Source organism: Podarcis melisellensis (genome assembly GCF_964234715.1).
Source record: "Podarcis melisellensis genome assembly, chromosome: 3".
NCBI classification, from domain to species: Eukaryota; Metazoa; Chordata; class Lepidosauria; order Squamata; family Lacertidae; genus Podarcis; species Podarcis melisellensis.
The window spans coordinates 100,216,232-100,237,604 of record NC_138530.1 but is presented as its reverse complement, the minus strand read 5'-3'; the positions used below and the strand labels follow the sequence as shown (position 1 = coordinate 100,237,604).

At 44.7% G+C, this 21,373-nt stretch overlaps 1 protein-coding gene across 6 annotated transcripts in view; it reads left to right on the top strand.

Annotated features, from left to right (window-relative positions):
- The window catches only part of FKBP1B (FKBP prolyl isomerase 1B), a 51,379-nt gene that overhangs the window by 21,391 nt on the left and 8,615 nt on the right, over positions 1–21,373 (top strand). For 4 of the 6 annotated variants that reach the window (XM_081906685.1, XM_081906688.1, XM_081906686.1 and 1 more), the window contains exon 3: positions 7,089–7,136. The exons of 1 other annotated variant lie outside the window; for it this stretch is intronic. Coding sequence is in view for 1 of the 5 variants with exons in the window: in XM_081906684.1 (XP_081762810.1) it covers positions 4,304–4,340; positions 7,089–7,136 (85 nt within the window). In the remaining 4 variants the exon portion in view is untranslated. Of the gene's footprint in view, positions 1–4,182; positions 4,341–7,088; positions 7,137–21,373 lie in introns of those variants that run through there. One more of the 6 variants, XM_081906684.1, reaches the window with a different exon arrangement.

Below are 21,373 nucleotides of genomic sequence, written 5' to 3'. Positions count from 1 at the left end.
CCCAAAATACTTGAATGGTTTTAGTTACTTGTGGCATACACCGATGACCTGAAAGGGGGGGGGGCAGGTTTCCTCCAATTCACAATGGTTCCCCTGGCTAAGCTGGGCTCAGATCTCATAAACCTTGTTGCGACTTCAAATTTAATACTACCTATACATTGGGCTGCTTGTCAGTAAATCATGTATCAGACTACAGCCTTGACTTGTAAATTAAGCTGGACGCTTTCCTTTTTATCAAGGGCTATTACAATGATTTCCATAGCTTGGCCTTGATCTCTTTGTGAAGTTACAAAAAGAACTTGAAAGCAGACACATTTTGTTCAGGCACCCTACTTCCTGCACAATACTTTGTGTGTGTATGTCTGTGCATTGTGGGCCATCAAAAGTATATCACTTTGTAGAAGGTTACATATTGCAATGCAATACTTGAGAGAACATTCTCACATCCAAATTCTTTTCTCAGCATTTTTACCCTTGGAGGGTGTGTGTGTGTGTGTGTGTGTGTGTGTGTGTCTGTCTGTCTGTCTGTCTGTCACAGACTGGACATGCTGAAAGAAATCCAAATGCACCAATAAATGACTCAGTGCTTGTAAGTTGATTCAGACATTAAGGAAGGCATATGGTGCTGTAGTCCTCTACATAACTTGTTGGCATAGTGCGCCTTGAGGGCAAAGTCAAACTTGAAAGGTTACAGGGCCTTCTGTGGCTGTACAGACCGATACAGGGGAGACATGCTTTGTTGCAGCTGGGGTGGATGAAGCTCCTCCCAGTGGTCATTCCTCCTCTGATCACTGCTATGGATATATGACCTGACTGTCTACAGGCATCATAGAGTTGATGTTGCCAGCCTTCATGCCACATTTGATAGATAGATAAACTTTATTCGCATTAGCCAACAGCCATAGCAACATAAAACAAGCAATATATACAATTAAAAATACAACAATGGGTAAAAAGGGCAATAAAATGACCAAGATTATTGTTCAGATAGTGGCCCTTAATCTCATTGCACCCTCGATAAACCTGGCAACCTTTGCTGTTGTCTGATCATTTTGATCTGATAAAAGAAAGGACAATGTGGCCGCAGATGGGCAGCCTAGGATGGTAAGTAAGAGTGAGGTAATGATCTCATTCCTCATGCCACATTTGCAGAAATCTTTGTAATACAGAGTTGGTCTGCCAGCGGGCGTGGTGGCTGAAGTCAGTTCCCCATAAAGAGCTACATCATCTAAATAAGGGAGAGGGGGATTGCTTGTCAAAAACTGCTCCCATGCCAGTTCATTCTGCATGTGTGGAGCCAACAGCTCCTGGAGGAATGGAGGGCTTCCATCCTATCTAATCTCCTTCCTTGCACTGTCTCTTAAAGCACTCTACCATTGGGTAGAGTGAAGCATCTGCCTCAAGTGGCAGGTGGGGATGGGCAGGCGGCAACAGTGAGGTGAAGAACATAGCTATTTGTGCTATGTGACCTGCTCTCCAGCCCCTAAGCTAGCCTGCTGCCCTCATGTAGTGATAGATACTGTCCTATCACCAGGGCAGAAGGAATATTAAAATGCCAGTCTAGCGGGCTTCAGTACATGGAAGGGCAAGGGAGTGAGCTGTCATCTTGTCCTTCACCCCGGCAGCAAAATGTATTGGGCTGGATCTGTCTCAAAGCTTTCTACCACTTAAGAGTGCCAGGGGCAGACCCCGAGAGGACCTCAAAACCTTACAGTACTGAATTACTTAATGGGGGGGGGGGGAGAGACTTGGATGGAGGAATGAAAGTATTTGTTTCCCAACCTTTTTTTGCAAGTAAACAGTATATATTAAAGTAAATCATCCTGGAAAGTGATTTAAAAGAAATAAGAATAAAACAAAGTGATTTTATGGGCTGTTTCTTTAATTGATTTAATGAAAATTAAATTAAACTAGCAAGAGAAGGGTTGGGAAAATTTCCAGCATTAATTTTTTTGTAAATAGTGAAGGCAGAAATCTCAGTCACTTATTATATATGTCACTTGCATTATACAGTTGTCATAGTCCTATTGTGCTTAGGAATTGTATGAAGCCTGATATTGCCATAGGATTATGTGCATTTTGCTTTCTTATATATATGGCAATTCTAATCTTGAAAAACCTTTGGTTAGAGAACATAAGCGCATACAAAAAGTGTAGCTGGATCAGACCAAAGACCTGAGATTCAGTATCCTGTTTTCCTTAATAGCCAGTCAGATGCTCTGTCTAGCTGTTGTCCCCCAGCAAATGGCATCTAGAGGTGCAGTACATCTGATCATGGAGGCAGTATATTGCATTTAGGATTATCAGCCATTGATAGCCTCCTCTTTTAAAAAAAGAAATCATGAATAGTGTGCACCAATACTTCAAACAAGGATTGTGAAATGCATCCAAGCTACATCCCTTACCCAAATTCCACGACACTTGTGGTTAGCTGCTTTGGGATGCAGGACTAAATGAACCCTGGTTTTGCTCCAGCAAAGCTCCTTTCTCAGTTTCTTAGGAAACTGCTTTACACTTAGGGCTCATCTGCACTTCTGCTTGCCCTGTGCCTAGAAAGCATGGATCTGAGCAGTTTTCCACTCCTGTGCTTTCTAGGTATGGGTCTGTTTGAGTTGCTTTGCCTTTCCCCCACTGCTTTCCCCCAGAAAACCTGCTCTTTAGTGCTAAATCGGAACAAACAGCAATTTGTTGCCATTTGTTCCAATTTGGCGCTATACTGATTGGCAGTGACTCATGAGGGCTTCAGACCGGAAGCCTCTCCCAGCCCTACCTGGAGATGCCCTTGGAGATTGAACCTGGTACCTTCTGCATGCAAAACAAATGCTCCACCGCTGAGCTAAGGCTTTTCCTCACCAAGCATGCTCTTTGGGCCTTAGGCAGAGGATTAGAGGCAGTTGTAGGGGAATGCAACTGATTCAATTGCACTGGGCATGAAGCCTTGGGGACTCCGCCAGAGACGCAAACTATGCTTTAGAATTGAGTGTGTGGGGGGCGCTGCTGAAATTTAGACCCCAAGTTCTGCAACTGGAAGGATCTTTCCCAGGGACCTTCTGCAGTCAAAGCTGCCGCCTTTACTGCTGAGCAATGGTGCCTTATTATTAAAAACAACATCAACAACAACACACCCTTGCTTTCTACATGTTCATTTCTATTCTTGTCCACTATAATGATAGCTGCAGGGTCCTTGTTGCTTTATTTCCTGAGGCTGCAGGCAGGACTGCAGAGAGGGTTTCTGTGGAAATGAGTCTCGCGCTTGCAGCTTTTTTGAATTCTGTTTGGTAGGCCTGGATCCTTACTCTGTGGTATTTTTATTTATTTTTTAAATTTGTATAGCGCCCTTCATCCAAAGATCACAGGGCAGTCCACAACATAAAAATAGAGAATGGAAACACAAAATACATAATAAAACAAAAGCAAGAAATGTTTTCACCTGGCGCCTAAATATATTTAATGTAGGTGTCAGGTGAGCCTCCTTGGAGAGAGCATTTCACAGGGGAGGGGGGGCACTGCAGAAAATGGCAATTCTTGTTTTACCACTCCAGAACTCTTGTGGAGGAAGCACACGAGGAAGATCGCAGGGTCTGGATTGGTTCATATCGGGAGATGGGGCCCTTGAGTAGAACCAGCCTTGTACAGGAGCAGCTTCGCACCTTAGCGCTCTGCCTCTGAAACGGGGCTTGATACTCAGCATGGAACGGAGCAAAGTAAAGTTTTTTAAAAGTGCATAAAAGCCCTAGATTGGAATCATAGGCTCACGGAGTTGGAAGGGATCCCGAGGATCATCTAGCCCTACCCCCTGCAATGCAGGGATCTCGCATAACATATGGCCACCCAATCTCCACCTAAAATGCCGAGCCGTTTCCACGCCCGCGTTTGGCAAGCCGGGCTCTGCGCTGCCAAAGGAGCAGCGCCTGCTTCCCGCCAGGAAACAGGACTGCATTCATTCCGCAAGCTGCGCGCCCTGCCTGCCTGTCTTATCTTTTTGCAGCGCGGTCCCCCGCCCTCTTACTCCGCCGCCCAGCTCCTCCCCACGGGAGGCTTTTCGCCCTGCCTTCCCCTCCGCCACCTCGCGGGGGGATTGGGCGACGGCGGCGCCTGCAGCCCCCCTCCCCACTTTCCCATTGGCCGGGTGGGCTGATGGGCAGCTCCGGAGGCGCTTGTCCGTCAGCTGCGGAGAGGGGCGGGGAGCTATGCGCCGGCTGGAGGGTCTCGCTAAGCCGGGACCTGCCGAGGAGGACGGCGGCGCGTGGTGCGGGGAGCAGGTTGCCAAGCGGGAGCGCGCCGCGTCGGGAGCACGGCGGCCATGGGGGTGGAAGTGGAGACCATCACGCCGGGAGACGGTGCGGTGCCCCCCTCGCCGCGGGTTCGGGCTGAGGGGCGCGGGGAAGAGAGGGGCGGCAGGGCAAAGCAGCTGCAGGCGGAGCTGGGTGCCTATGGGGGAAAGGAGGGTGGTGGTGGTGAAGCCTCTGGCTGCTCAGAAGAGGAGAGATTTGGTTGGGAGAAGGCGATGAATGAACTGGAAGGGGAGTTTTTTTGGCCAGGGAATGGTACCAAGTAGGGGTGCTCCTGGTAACGGTGGAGCAACGTCGGTTCTGGAATTGTCCAGTTGGAAGGGACCCCAACGATCATCTTAGTCCAGCCCCCTGCAATGCAGGAATCTTTTGCCCACCATGGGACTCGAACCCACGACTCTGAGATTTAAGAGCTTCAGGCTCCACCGACGGAGCTGTTGAGGGCCAGCTCAGTGCAATGCAGGTGCGTGTTCAGGGTTTCTGGGTACCTTATTTGAGGTGCAGCGCGTCCTCCTGCTCTCCACACCCTGGTCAGTACCCTGTGGTTCTTTGGCTCTCTCCTGCCTTGGCCATCACTCTTGTCCACCTTGCCAAGCTTGTAAAGTATATTTCAGCTCATCTGCGGCTGACGAAGGGATCGGATTTCCTATCATTTCAGAGGGATATTTGAGGTCAGAGGGCTGAATGGGTAGGTGACTGTCTCTTTCTCTGGCTGTCTCAGGAGGTTGAATCAGGGAGGATCGGAGAAAGTGGAACCTACAGGATGTTTGGAACAGGAATTTTAAAATGCAAAATGCGTGAAAAAATGCTAAATGCAAATATACATACATATATATATGGTGGGGGATGGGAGCGGTGTTTTCCTGCTGTCAGGTGGGGGGAAACTTGAGACTCCCTGGCTTAGAATATGGTGGAGGGTGCCTGTCCTGAGCAATATAATGAGGGAAAATGCCCAGAGGGCTCTGTGGATCGGTGGGCTGCAGTCTTCTGCTTCTTTGGCAGCAGCATCGGCAGCCACAAGCGATTAGGGATATTTAAATGGCATTTGCTGACAGCTGCATAAATCCAAGCGCAGTGAAGTAATTTAGTAACAAGAGCAAATTATAGTACGCTGTACTTCCCTGTTTAAAATGTGAGCCTCTCCATTCAGGAGAGAGACAAGGCTTCAGGCTTGCTCCTCTGTGAAAACCTGGAGAAGGCTCTTATTGAACAGACCACTGCTGCAACTGCAGAGCTAGCAAAGCAAAGAACTCCTGTTGTAACGGGGTGGGGGTGATCAGTGAATGGGAATTAGCAGGGGTTTGTGGCTGACAGTAACATGTGGAGATAGCTTTTTGCCATGAAGGAAATGTGTGCCACTTAGCCATTAGCCAGACATTGACTTTGAAGAAGTCTTCGTCGTGGGTGCAGCTTGGTTTGAGAACATACAATAGAACGATGGCAATTTAGCCCAGCTCACAGCACAGAGGAAGAATCCTGTAAAACCTCAAATGCTCTGCTCACTCTAAAATGGTACAGCGTGTTCAGCCAGCCATAACTCTTCAGTTTCACCAGATTTACAGCCCCTGACTGGTGAATACAATTATTGTGGACAATAGTCTACAGATTTTGGCAGGTGAATAAGTGCCCTTTTGTCTTGCCTGTGGGCTTCCCTGGGACATCTGATTGGCCACCATGGGAAAAGGATGCTTGACTAGATAGCTCAGTCAGTAGAGCATGAGACTCTTAATCTCAGGATTGTGGATTCAAGTAGGGTTGCCATACCTCTGGAATTTCCTGGACATAGCCGGAATACCACATTCGGAAACAGTGTCTGTTGCAGAAATCGCTAAAAATGTCCGGGGAAATCCGGACGCATGGCAAGTCATGTCGGCAGTGTCATTGCTGATGATTTACCTGAAAAAATAGCTCCAATTTATTTATTTTTGCTCAACAACTTTGGAACTTTTTGAAATATCTTCCAGTCCTACGTTGGGCAAAATATTCCTACATTGCAGGGGACTAGATGACTCTCAGGTCTCCTTCCAACTCTAAAATTCTATTATTCTAGGTCTTTGGTCTGAATGAGCAGGGCTGCTCTTTCATTCTCAAGGTAGCCGATCAAAACTAAGCTGTCTCATTTCCTACTTACAAAGTAAGTGTATCCCCTGTGGACCAGATGCTCAGCAAAAGGGCAAAGTGGAAGGCATCATGATCCCAGTATGAGGCACATTCTAGTGCCGTTTGCCTCCCTGTGTCACTAATAACTTTGTTGAAAATGGTCCTGTGATGAAGCAAACTAGAAGCTGGGGCCGAAATCAAGCTTTTGGTCACTGCTCTTTGAAATCATATTTGTGGGCCTTCTTTAGGCATGGTTGTCATTTAGTTAAAAAACCACACTATTTATTTTAGACTGTCCCATGTCTGAGGCTTCATAGGGTCAGTAGTAAAGGAATGATCCCAATTGTATTGTCTAAATTGATGGTCACTGAAAATTGAAATCTGTTCCCCCTGCTTTCCAAATGGCACATATAAGCCACTCTGTGGGAGGGTGAGACCAGCATAAGCTACAGGTATGTGATTACAATGTCATCCACACTACATGACACCATCTCTGCCTCTGCACCTTTTTTTCCCTTACACTGGTCGGTGTTTTTAACACAGAAAACCCAAATTATTCAATTTCCATTTTATCTTGTATTTAATGTAGATTTCGATATGAATGAGTTTATTCTGCTTTGACTCTTTTTAAACATCCACTTTTCTAAAAGGATGTTCAACAGCATAACGTATGCGTTTGTTCATGTTTTTAAACAGGAAGGACATTTCCAAAGAAAGGCCAGACATGTGTGGTCCATTATACAGGTAAGTTCCATTATGAATAGACTATTTTGTGTTTTCAGATTGTTATTTTCCGTTTGCAGTCCAACCATATTCATTTCTCCATACTGATTCGTGATGTCCTACATCTTTGTATAACGGCATTCAGGTTATCCAAAATGCTATTGATTTACATGAATTTGGATAATTGTTGCTCAGGTTATTTAACTAAAAGAAGTACCCTGACCCTTCTAGCTTTTCTCTCCCTCTCCCCACCCATTTCATAAAAAGGACCAGAGGTTGTAGTCTAGCTATTCATGTTGTCATCACTACAGAAAGCAAAGCAGAAGATTGATTTCTTCAGTACAGCACAAATGACTCCACTCCTGCCTTGCTGTTTTTTACCCTTTCCTCTACTGCTCAGTACATACTGAACACTTATGATGTTATTTGTGGAGAGCAGCTAGAAAGCCTATCAGTGTTCGGGTGCAGTGGTCTTCAGCTTACTAAGAGCTGGGACTCACCTGTAATCCCAACCTGAAATATGGGACTCTCTTTCAAATGACCATAGGCTACAGGGCAGATCCCAGCATTAAAAAGGGTAGAACCCAAGAATCTGGGGTGTGGTTGAGGCAGTCCGAAGAAGCAGAATGTTAAAAGAAAATCAGCATGAAGAAGTGGAGTGTCATGTTACCGTATTTTTCGCCCTATAGGACACACTTTTCCCCCTCCAAAAATGAAGGGGAAATGTGTGTGCATCCTATGGGGCGAATGCAGGCTTTCGCTGAAGCCTGGAGAGCGAGAGGCGTCGGTGCGCACCGACACCTCTCGCTCTCCAGGCTCCAGGAAGCTATCCGCAAGCCTTGCGTGCCCGGGGGAAGCTCTGCATGTGTGGTTGTGAACTGTGATTGTTGCAATGGCAGGAAACAGGAAGCTGCATTGTGCTGAATGTACGCCAGTGGTTTTTTGGGGAAAAGGTGCAAAATTCAAAACCGCAGGTAGATCCAGATGATTGGGGGGGGGGTTTCTGCTGTTATAATGTGGCACACAGAGAAAAGCACCCCACCCCCAGACAGTTGCTTCGGAGAAAGATCTTGTGGAACATTACTTGGCAGAAGACAATACGATGGTGGTGAAGTTTGCTCAGTTCTGAAGCCCAATTCTGCAAGTGTGTCCTTGTGAGACAACTGAAAATTACCATGTCACTAAGAGAAGAACAGGAATTCTGTCATGTAAAGCCACTGCAAACCATATCTCACGTTTGACAAATACTGACATAAAGAGGAGTATTTTTAAGAATTGCTTCTTCTTTTTAACAACCTCGAGTTGTTAGGTTCTTAATGAAATTGGGTTTTTTAAAGTAGGTGAGCCCCCCTCCATTTTTATATTGTGTGCCTTTAACTGTTTGTTCTTATTACCCAAAATCACTGACTCAGCACAGAATGAAATCAGGATGTAGAAATGATCCATAGATTATTGTTGTATTTACTGGGTTCATTCAGAGTCAGTAAAGAGTAAGAACTGCTCTCCAAAAAGGTATCTGAGTGCTGTCTCCATGCAGCAGAAGTCCTGATGATCTGGGAGGAGATGCCTTGCTTCTGACATAACTGGAGAATAGTATGTGTGTGATGCTGAGATGTCATTACTGATGGAGTTATACAAAGACCCAACTCTTGTACTATGATCCTATAATCCTTCTTTAGCCGGCTTTTTTCTTGATTCTGAGAACCACTGTAAAGCAAGCTAAACTTGGCTGCTGTGGCCATTAATATAATTGCAATAACTGGCAGAAACTTGCAAGAAGTGGCAAAAAATAACTCTCCCTTGAGATGACTATGATGATATATTTATCACCATTCTGGTAATGGAAAGAAGGAGCAGACTAGAAGACTTCAGGCTACATGGCTAGCATCCTAGAATTTCCTTAAAGTGGGACAGGGAAACCAACCCAAAATGCAGAGATACCAATTTATTATTAACCACATATTTAAGCCACATTACTCTGAACATCTTTATAGAAATGTGGCAGCATGGGTGAATTTGTTCAGTTCCATGGTGCTCTTTACCACTTCTTTTGTGACTCACACTTTGACAGGTGAACAATTACTTGGATAAGTAAAACTCAACTTGATTTTTTTTTAATCTGCTGCCATGTTAATCCAGTGACCTTTGTATTCAGCAGCTTGCTGTGTTTATTCAGCATACTTGAGTTCACAGAAATCTTCTGGATAAATAACCTTTTTCTTCTTTCATGTTTAGGTATCTAGGATTAGGATTTTAATCGTAAAGTCCAATACAGGAAACTGTGTTGATGGTGATGGAGTGTGTGCTTTTCAAAAACCCTTTGGCTGTAAACACACATAACTCCATAGTAAGACACATAGGCGCAGCAGAACTTCTGAGTAGGGATGAAGTGGAAATGCATTCCATTTAAGCCCACCTAAATTGTAGTCCCTGAACCCACATAAGAATGGAATTGCTGCTGTGAAATTGCCAAGCCTGGCACTGACTTGGTACCAGACACCGAGTCATGAAAGGATGGCTCAGACTCCACACAGGTCAAGGGTGTTGAGGAGCAGGCAGGGTCCCTTGGAAACAGTGCTAAGGGTCTCCTTGAGGGGCCTCCTGGTGGTGGGGAGACCTGCCGATGAGCAGAGGAAGAGGTGGAGTCACCCTCCACAGTTCTCGAGAATGCCCAAACCAAAAGATTTGAGACAAAGAGTAGCAACATAGCATACATCTATGGACCTTGGGTTGTGAGTGCGGGTGTCTCCCTGTGAGTAAATAATCCCCCAAACTGCTTCATTGTCAGCTGCTGAGGTTAAGATGTAGTTTAGGAGACTGTAGTATTAAAGGTCTCCCTCTTGAGCCATCCAATTGCTGGAGGAAAGGCTCTTCGTTCCTAAACCTAGTCTTCTATGATTGCTGAGCTACATGGTGCTGGGACACCCTGTGTTAACTGATCTTGGAAGGGTTGTTTCTGGATCATGTTTTGAACCTTGTGTTTGTCCCCAGTTTCTTTGCACTGCACTACACTGCACCCCCTCAATGGTATCCTTAGTGAATGCTTTGGTGAAAGACTTATATCTCCTGGCACCCATGGGAGTGTGACAGGAATTCACATTTTTTCCTGAATTTTGCAATGCAGCTAACCAGCCAAACATTAAAAATGCCAAATCTTTATTTGAGAGGAAAGGGTGCACACACACACAAAAGCATATATTACTTGATACTGTGCAAAAATAAGTGTTGTTAAAAATTCTGTGCAAAAATGTATTTACGAGGCAAAATTGCATACAAAAATGTGTGGGAGAAACGTACATCAAAATACATACAGGCGGCTACCATTTTGCGTGGGGGTTCTGTTCCCAGACCCTGTGTGCATTGGTGGAGCGCACATAAGTATGCCCTACCCTGTTACACCCCAGTCTGTATATATTTTTGTCCAGAGTTTAAAAAGGATTGCTGCAAGCTGACGTGGAAATGGGACGGTGCACTTAAGATTGGAAAAAAAGGAGCCACCAAGCATAGACATTGACTTTAATGGGGGAAAATTGCTCATCAATTGCAACCAATTAGGAATTGTAAGGAAGGCAACTTTATTAGAAAACGTTACTGTTTATTGATTGTGCCACCAAAAAAGAAAGTAATTGCAGACCACTGTCTGTGAACGGTTCATTATGGAAAGGCACCTTGGGCTAAATTGATTTTGTTCAAAATAGACAACTCTGGCAATATTTTGTAAGTGAGAGTGCTCATTGATTGTTCACTGGCTGCTGTTGTTGTGGGTTTCTTTTCCTTGTTGTTTCTTTTCCTCCAGTTCCTGTTCTGTATTCCTGAAATAATGTAAGTTATTTCTGCACTGCATTAAGTACAGATGAGTATGTCTTTCACTCCATAAATGTCTTCTGATTCTAACCAAGTATTTTCTGAATATTCCGAGCAGCAACTGTGTCTCAGGCTTCCTCTCCCTCATCACAGTGTAGCAAAACTTTCCCTGTCTCAGCAATAATTTCCCCTCCCACCAATAATAGGGTAGGAAGGTGGGGAAATATGCAGCATGATAAACCATGTGGAGCAGCATCCCTAATAAGATATGACAGGCATCCATTCACCGTATCTTCCGGAAATAGTTGAAGACATTTTTGTTTTGACAAGCTTTTCCAGCTGGATGAAAAGGGCTCTGCCTTAGGTGTTCATTTTGAACTGTTTTTCCAACCTCTCTTCAGTTGTCTTTTGTACTGTTTCTAAACTGGTTGGATTTGGATTTGGATTTGATATCCCGCCTTTCACTCCCTTTTAAGGAGTCTCAAAGCGGCTAACATTCTCCTTTTCCTTCCTCCCCCACAACAAACACTCTGTGAGGTGAGTGGGGCTGAGAGACTTCAAAGAAGTGTGACTGGCCCAAGGTCACCCAGCGGCTGCATGTGGAGGAGCGGAGATGCGAACCCGGTTACCCAGATTACGAGACTACTGCTCTTAACCACTACACCACACTGGCTCTCTGGTTATATGGTATGCTTGTAAATTGCCATATAACCAGTAAATTTATTTACTGTAAACCAATTTACAGGCACACTGGTTATATGGTATGCTTGTAAATTGCCTTGAGACGCATGCAGAGCTGACCCCACCCATGAGGGAAGGTGAGGTCATCACCATGGGTGGCAGGATTCGCAGTGGCAGCAGATCCAGCCTCCAAGGAAGGCCCCGCCCACGGCTGCCACCACTGCTACAGTGTCAGCGACAGCTGTGATACACTTCCTGGAGGCCAGATCTGCCTCTTCCTTGGTACCCCCCACCCATCAATGCTGCCTCTAGAGCGGCCCCTGAAGCGTATGTAACGCGAGGTACCACTGTAATTTGGTTAATTAAAATGAAATATTGCTCCAGAATCACTGGCAGATTTTATAAATTCTTATGGTTCTACTTGCTCTATACAAGTGGTGAATAGGAGGCACTCCTGGTCTTCTCCCACCCTTTCCCCCCAAAGTAGGCCTTCCCCCACTTCTCGTACCTAAAGTAGATCCTTATTCCGACATCTTTCTCAGTGTAGATTTTTATTATCACCTTGTTCCTGATGTAGATCATCACTCACTCTTTCTTCCCTGGTGGAGGGAAGCATTTTGTGGTCTTGAGCCAGCCCTGGATGTATATATGTGGGATTGAGCCATGTTATTGAGCTTCTGCAACTATAAGCATGATTGTGCCTGAATCAACTACCAAGAAACTAATTTCTTTGGTGAAGATTAGGTCTAGTTGTCTTCTATGGAAGGTGAAGGCTGAAGTTTTTCTCATAGGGCCAAACCCTACCATGAGGTAGAGTGGAGCGGCCACTAAGGCAGCTCATTTTAGGTGTCATGAAGGTACAGATTCAGTCAAGGTTAGAGAGATGTGGAGACAACTGGGCAGTGACCCATAAAAGCTTTATCATTCCCACCAGGAGGTCAGTCCATCTGGGAACTGGATGGGAGGGTTTATACTTGGTGTTGGGAGGCAAGTCTTGTTGGTATACTGTCCTCCCTACTGCCCAACCACCTCCCTGACTAAGCTGTCTGAAGTAATCTGGTGAGGAGTTGGAGAATCTCCCGACTTTAGTTCTGCAGGTGTGCCTGGAAGAAGTGTATTATCAAGATCCTTTCCGGTTTGGATGCTGAATCAGCCTTAGTCACCCTTATAAATGACCTTCAAATGGAGTAAAACAGGGTAGTGTGAACCTGTTAGTTTTCCTTGACATCTCAGTGGTTTTTGACACCAAGCAACCCAAGCAGGTGGAAACTGGAGGTAACGTATCACTGTAATTCTGCTGCTACCCATAGGATTGCTACCAGAAAGTAGTAATCAGAGATTGTTGTTCGGCTCAGTGGCTTTGGGATTCTGATGTCTCACAAGTGTCTGTTCTGTCTCCTGAGCTATTTAAAATCTACATGAAACCGTTGGGAGCTGTCACCTGGGGATTTGGAACACAGTGTCACCCATGTGCTGATGACACAAAGCTTTATCTCCATTCCATCACAATCAGGAGGGACTATGAAGGTGTTCCACAGGTGTCTGGAAGCAGTGAAGGGCTGGATCGGGGCCAATTAATTACGGCTGAATCCCAATAAGGCAGAAGCGCTGCGGGTGGGTTCGCAGCTCGCCACTGAAGAAACAAGTACTTCTGGGAGTACTTCCGGATTCCAACTTGTCAGTAGGGTCTCAAGTGACTTCTGTAACTAGGAGTGCTTATGCCTAACTTAAGCTGATTCTCCAGCTACTGTGATAGCTCAGTTGCTCATGCTCTGGTGAGCTCCCATCTTGGCTACTGGCTATATGTAGGGCTGCCCTTGAAGAGGGCCCAGAGGCTGCAGCTCTTGCAGATGATATGTGGGGCAGCCCAGTGGAACCTGTGTCACCAGTCCTGAAAGCTGCACTGGCTGCCAATGAGGTCCAATTCAGAGCGTTAGTACTAGTATACAAAGCCCTAAATAGCTTGGAACCTACATAACGCTGAACCCCCAGCATCAACCATCTTGGACGCTTGCACTACCGGCAGCTCCCTGGCAGGCATTGACCTGTAACACAGCCTTTTCAGTGGCAGTTCTCCATTTGTGGAGTGTCTTCTCTGGTGACATGTGTCTCATTATTGACTTTCAGGAGAAATTAAAAAAGATTCTTGTTTACCCAGGCATTTGATGGCTAAAGTACAGCCTTCCTGTGCACTCTGGGATAACTGTTATCATCATCATCATCATCATCATCAATATATTTGTGACTCTGGGCTCTTTCAGGAGGAAGGGTAGGATAGAAATTGAATAAACAAATGAATGAATGGATGAATAAAAGAGTTGTGTTTTTACTCCTGAAATGTGGGATTTTCTACCACTGGTGCCAAATGACTTGGCAAGCCTTTGGTGCTGTGCCCCTCGAGCTGGCGGGGGGGGGGGCGAGGAGAGAAGCAGCACATGCCATTACATCCCGGGCAGCAAAATGTCTGGGGCCAGCCCTGCACCAACTGTGTTTGGTTTGATTAACCACATCACATCCAAGTTCTATTTTAGACCTGGATACTGTATCAGACATTGTAAGTGCGAAAGACAGTGTTAAGCAATCAGCCCTGATGCTGCTGTAACATTTGAGATACTGGGGGCGAGCTGCGGATAAGGTTGCAACGTTGTCAGGGGGGCTTGAACAGCAGCATGCGAGGCACAGTTCAGTGGCTGTCGATTCCCCTTTCACTATGTCTCCTTGCCGGGTAAAACTGTACCTGCTGGACTTCTGCCTGTCTGTGCAGCTGTTTCAGTGTACAGGAACCCTGCCAGAAGACAGACGGCCTCTCTAGCTGTGGACCTGGCAGCTGTCCCTTATGCTCTTTCCATCGGGGCAGCCTATGTGTGAAAAATATATCACAGCGTGAAATGTATCTATGTGTGATTGGAAATAAGTCACAGAGGTGATAACATGTGAATAATTACTGGTGCGATTAAGTATCTCCTGGTGCATCAATCTGTCTCTCATCCTGAAGAGCTAGCATGGACAGCTGTTAATATGGCACACAGAACTACTGAGTCAGTAGAACAAGGGAAGTTAATACTGGCCAACGGGAATGAGACAGAGTCGTTCTGATCCTGCCGTCATTTTCACTTTCTTAGCTGTGTTTGGGGTTGGGGATTTTTTTAAAAAAATGAATGGAACATTTTTTTTGTTTCTGAGCATGGACAATCAACATGGCAGATAGTGGAAATTATTCATTGCCGTTTTTTCTGTGAAGTGTAGATTAACCAGAGTTTCCTAAACATAGGTTTCGAGCTGTTGTTGGACTACAACTCCCATCATCCCTGGCTAGCGGGACCAGTGGTTGGGGATGATGGGAATTGTAGTCCAAAAGCAGCTGGAGACCCAAGTTTGGGAAACCCTGGATTAAACAAACAATAAAAAGGAATAGGCTTTATTGTCCTTCTGTCTATGATGTGGTGTAGTGGTTAGAATGATGGATTGTGGGAGCTGGGAGTCTTGGGGTACCCTCCCTTCTGATCCACTAAGATCACTGGATTATCCTGGGCCAAAAACTTTTTTTTTTAAACCCAAATAATTTTTATGGCTTTTCATGTAAATACAAGAACAACATATAGCTCCAGTAACTTGTCCAGTGGTACATTCTTATTAGGTTTGATATGCAGTATACTATACAAGCAATACGTTTATTTATGCATTGTCAATTCAAGTATCCTCTCCACAGAGATTTTTGTAGTAACTTTCAACTTAACCTACCTGACTGGGATTTGTTGCGAGGAGGATAAAATGGGTGGGTGGGGATTGTGTTCCTATATAACCAGTTTTGAAAAGCAATATTGTATTTTTAGTGGGAATCATATTTTGCATGGACCTCCGAGGCGGTTCCTTGTATTTGATGCTGTGCTTTGCTGAAGAACAATGTATTACATAATATGTCTTCAGGGCTTTTGCAGTTTTAAAGGTAGCTAGTGCTTTTATGGAATTTGTGGTCACCATGCATTTCTCATGGTGCAGAAACTGAGCAAAATTCCGTGTCGGCTAAGCTTATCTTGCAATACTTGTATATGTATATTAGGAATGTATGTATATATTAGGGTCCTGTGAAACACACATTTATATAATTTGGCTAATTAAAATGAAATACTGCTCCAGAATCACTGTCAGATTTTATAAATTCTTATGGTTCTACTTGCTCTATATTGCTTTTAGCATCATGATAACCAGCATTCTGCATTCTTGCGGTATAGTTATCCTTGAGTTGCTTTAATCCAGTGCTTTTTCTGGGGGTCCTCAAGGGTATGCACTACCCACACCTTTTTTTCTGGAAGAAAAGCACTGCTTCAGCCCGTTTGCAACATACCACCTCTTGTTGAATCCCCCCCATCTTTAATATTTTGTTTTTAATCCCCTGTTTTTACAGCAGCATTACATGACTAACTTGTTAAAAGTGTGATCTTAGCTTTTAAAACTGGCACCTGCTGACTTGACAGATTTCTCTGTTTTAAAAGTTGCAGTCCTAATTTTGTGCATGTGTTGCTGTTGTTTTAATAAGTTTTAATAAGTGGCATTTATTGCTGTTTGTGTGGGATGCAGGTGGCGCTGTGGTCAAAACCACAGAGCCTAGGGCTTGCCGATCAGAAGGTCAGTGGTTCGAATCCCCGCAATGGGGTGAGCTCCCGTTGCTCGGTCCCTGCTCCTGCCAACCTGGCAGTTTGAAAGCACGTCAAAGTGCAAGTAGATAAATAGGTACCACTCCGGCGGGAAGGTAAATCGCGTTTCCGTGCGCTGCTTTGGTTCGCCAGAAGCAGCTTAGTCATGCTGGCCACATCACCCGGAAGCTGTACACTGGCTTCCTCGGCCAATAAAGCGAGACAAGCGCCGCAACCCCAGAGTCGTCTGCGACTGGACTTAACGGTCAGGGGTCCCTTTACCTTTTATTGCTGTTTGTACATCGGTTCACTTGCAGGGAAATTTGAGGCCAGAATTTGACTGTGTGGCTTTAACCCTTATAGTCAGCACTGCATAACTCTGGGCATGACCCATTCTCCTCTACGTGTAGAAGAGGGGATCTCCCCCAACTTCAGTCTTTCCTCTTCCCTTTTCTCATAGCCCTCATGCAGCTACATTCACACTGCAGTGCTTGGCTGCTATGGCCTTAAAAATACACTGTAGATCCATGTAGCCTTCTCTTTCCCATAGAGGTACAAGAAGGCTACTCTTCAGTGGACTAGTCCTTGCACATGTCCTTAGTCATAGAGGAATCTGCTTATGTGAAGCATTGGAAACTGCCATCTATAGAGTGACACTGACTGACAATGGTTTTCCGGTTACTAACCCACAAGGTCTACCAGAGATTATTCATTCATTGATTTTATGTGTCTGCAGCTTTTTTGCCCCCACCCCCCAAAATAAATCATGCTCACAGCAGCTTACAGCAAAGCAAAGAGGGAAATAGTTCAAGCAAGCACTACAAATCAATTTCATAATAATATATGAAATACAATGCAATACAGTGGTACCTCGGGTTAAGTACTTAATTCGTTCCGGAGGTCCGTTCTTAACCTGAAACTGTTCTTAACCTGAAGCACCACTTTAGCTAATGGGGCCTCCTGCTGCCGCCGCGCCGCCGGAGCACGATTTCTGTTCTCATCCTGAAGCAAAGTTCTTAACCTGAGGTACTATTTCTGGGTTAGCAGAGTCTGTAACCTGAAGCATATGTAACCTGAAGCGTATGTAACCCGAGGTACCACTGTATACTGTAATATACTGCAAAACAACACAGTAACGATTTCATAATTACGTAGCAAAACAATTGTTTTGTTGTTGGCATCCATCTGTCTCAAGAGAGAATGGAGTGTGTCTCTGGGGGTGAAGTCAAACTGCTGTGATAGTAGCATCAAAGTGACGTCCCCGGGGTACAAGGCTAGGCAGTGTGCATGGAGGTCCTGAGCTGCCCAGATGACAAGACTCCTATCTCGGCCTTGCTAATGTGGTTCAAAGGAAAGCGGAGCAATACGTTCAGCACCAGCTTGGCTGCAGGAGTTGCCCGAAGGAGGCATACAGGGCACCATCCAACCAGGGCAGATGGGGCTCTTCAACCTAGGAAGGTAGCCCATCTAGGAGAAGGAAAACTCTGACCCTAAACCTCAGCTGCCTTGTGGGATATTTTCAGGAGAAGAGAGCCCTACACAAATCTGGAGTGGAATCCCTATAGCAATTATAACACACAAAACCCCACATTTCAATGCTTTAAATGTAGCAAGATTACAACATGCAGCATCCAATAGCAAAAACAACAGGAGCTTCAGTTTCTCCTGGGGACCTTTTACATGCAAGGCATGTGCTCTGTCACTGAATCAAGGCCCTTTTCCTCCATAGGCCTCCCATTGTAGGTATTGACTGGCACATTGTGATACGTGTTTGAACAAAAAAAAAAAAAATCAACAAAGATTAAGAGAGAATAGCATGCCAAATAGACAGGGTTCGAAATTAGCAGGGCGCCAGGCGCATTTTGTGCCTAAAGAGTCTTCATTTGCAAGAACCTCAGAAAGTCTGGCTGCCTTTTTTTGCACCTGGCCGATACTCAAGTGTTACTGAAATATATGTGCTTTGAAGCCTCGAAGTATATGTTAAGGATAAACAATATGTTAAGGAGTTTAACAATAAAGAGTAGAATGATTTGAAAACTGAAGCATGGTACCAATATTTTTATTTTAAACACCAAATTCAACATGTATTAACAATTTCTGCTAAAAATGTGATATTAACAATGTGTCACTTATGTGAATTGGGTATTAATTCATGCTTATCAAAATAATAAATAAAAAGTGTTGCTGACACCCCACCCCCAGTGGTGACTAGACATTATGCTTTGGCACCCACAGCTCAGGTCCCAGAAGCCATTTGGCCCCTAGCTTTTCTGTCCCAGCTTCTAACACTACATATAGACATTTCTAGTGTTGCTTGCTGTACAGCTGCCTCCAGGCCTGCTTGATCCAAAAGCAAAACATTATTGAGTTTTTTGGATTTCCTTTCCATGCAAAGCCATCTTTGAGAAAGCACTGGATTGCACATCAAAAGGTTGGGGTGGGAGATTCTAATGGAGGATGTTCGTGCCATTTAAAAAATGGTTTGCTTTAGTTTTTACAGCTCTGACTTCACCCTTCCTATGGAAGTGCTTGCATTCCTACAGTATGTACAGTATGAACATGTTGCTATTAATATATCCCTTGTGGCAAGGGGTGGCCTGGGCAGAACAGCATGTGTGAAAAGAGATCTTGTGCTAGGAGGTGACATGAATTTTGGATTGAGTCATTCTTCCCCATCTGTCGGGGCTCCCTGTGCAGACGCTCCCCGCGGGTTGAGGTAAGCCAACATGGGTCACAACTAGGCCCTCTAATGGTGCGCTTGTGTTTATATTAAGCGCCAGCACGACTTCCCACCTTCTGGGCTCATCCCACTTTAGTTCTGTAAATATTTTTGCTGCTCATATCTATTGTTGGCACAGAGACACCAGCTGAAAGTTCTCTTAAGCCTTTCATTGCATATATGGCTCTGTGCCAGTGAAAGCTAGACTTAAGCATCTTGGCCTCTTTCGCTGCCTGGGGCAGATTCTCCCCTACCCCGTCCCCAGTAATAACTGATGTTTTTCTTTAAGCTAGGCAGGAATTTCCACAAGGCAGGCTTTTGCCACTGCTGTAAACCAGAGGGTACTTTGTTTTCTGCCATTTTAGCACACGCCATCCTGTCCCCCCGCCCTGCTCCAGCATGCCTCTTCAGCTAATCCATACAGGATGCACATTTCTGTCGTGGTGCTGTTGATTGTCTTCAACAGCCATGCCAAGTTTCCCAGCATGAAGTGGCTGCTGTTAAAATATTTATCTGCCATTTAGTTGGCAGGTGGCATTTCAGAGTTCTGTGGTTACATCTCTCCCCCCCCCCTTCCGAATCAAGCAAAGCTTGAAATGATGATTTGCACATGAGCTGAAATTGTGTATAATTTAGACGCACCAGGAAGGGTGGCAGCTGCGATAGAGATTGCTAATTGAGAATTATAGGAGTAGCTCTGATCCACAGATTTAACATCTCCATGTCAAGTCTAGAGTATTTTTGTGAATGAGACAAATGCAACACAACACCTTCTGCTTGTGAATTTCTGGATTGAATGTCACCCCCAAATGTGAATCAATTATTATAAGAAAATTAGTATTTCACTACCCACAGTGTGTACTGTTGTTGTCTTCTCCCGCAAATGTGTATGCAGCCATTTTGGGAAGCCTAGTCATTTGAAAATGTCTTTGTATTCCTGTTGTGTTCAGGAAGCTGCCAATCTTCAAATGTTGCATTGGTGTTATTATGAAGCAGAAGTTGTATTGGTGATCTATCAGTTGATGACATTCAAGCAGCCTCTGAATAGACTCGCCCAGTAAGGGCCAGCATTGACCCATGACCGCCTAACAGTAGTCCTATGGTTCATTCCTTCTCTTAACCAGGCCAGCAGCATAACCCGAATATATTTTACTGAAGCTAAGCAGGTTTGGGTCTGTTCAGTGCCTGGATGAAATTGCCCAGTCAACCTTTGAGTGACACCTTTAGCTCCCCATTCAAACCATTGCAAGTAGTATTCCCTATTAGCAAGCCTAAAAGACAATGGTAATTCCTAGCACAAAAACCCTTGTCTCATTCTTGGGTAAACCGTTGTCTGTGAGACGGATGCAATTCACAGTGTTGAGAAATCCAGTCACAGATCTCCCACACAACATGCCTTTTTCTTCCTGTGTGAATTGAATCAAAGCAATTGTTTCATTAACAAATCAGGGGGGTTATTTTCTTTACCAATGCTTGCTTGTGAAAGGATAGCTCTGGAAATGGCTATATATCTTTGGCTAACTTTACTACTTCACAAGTTTGTATGGAGGTCTAATCTTCCTTGGGGTGAGAAGTAAGATACAAAAGTGATAGTTTGGCTCCCCTTTGCCTCCCTCCTGCCTTACTAATGTCTCTGGCTGAGATACAGTCCAGCAATTCTGGTTATGTAGTCTGCCTTGCCCTTCCCTGCATTTTTCAGGTGGGCTGTTGTCCTTTTAATATTATTATTAAAATGACACACCTGTACATCTTAAAGCAACAACAAAAATCATCTGTCATCTTATTTGTAAAAATAAAGAAAGAAAGAAAATAATGAAAACACATTTTTAAATGCTACAAAATTGCTCTGGTGAAAGGGCCATCTAGAGTAGCAGAAGCTGTTTCCCAAAGTTCATCCCTGGAGAGGATTGTCTGTCTGTCAAGAACATAAAAAATGCTTCCAAAACACAAACTCCCCTCTTTTTACGTACCTTTTAGGCATACTCACAGATGACCAGGACCCCCTCCCCTTGTGAGCTTGCTAACCTCAGGATAGCATGCTTGCCTCTGTTATCATGCCAAATAGTTAGGGGGATTGGAAGCCCTCATCAGGTGCATGCGTATGTGTGGTGAAATTACTATATACCCACCCAGAGATTTCATTAAAGCTAGGAAACAATAGACCACCTAGGACTCTGATATGTGGCTTTGACTGACATTATTATCTAGAGAAATGGAAAAGACTGAACTTTCTAATTTTGACAGGTTCAAATAAAAGTGTAGCTCCTTCTTTGCATATTTGCAAAACATGGTCTATAACATCATGTTTTCTGGCAGTGCAGATTAGGATTTCCTGAAACCCTAAAGTGTGTCTCTTGCATGGCTTTGTAACTGTCTCCTACACGTCTAGGAATCCATTAGGCTAATAAATAAATAACCGA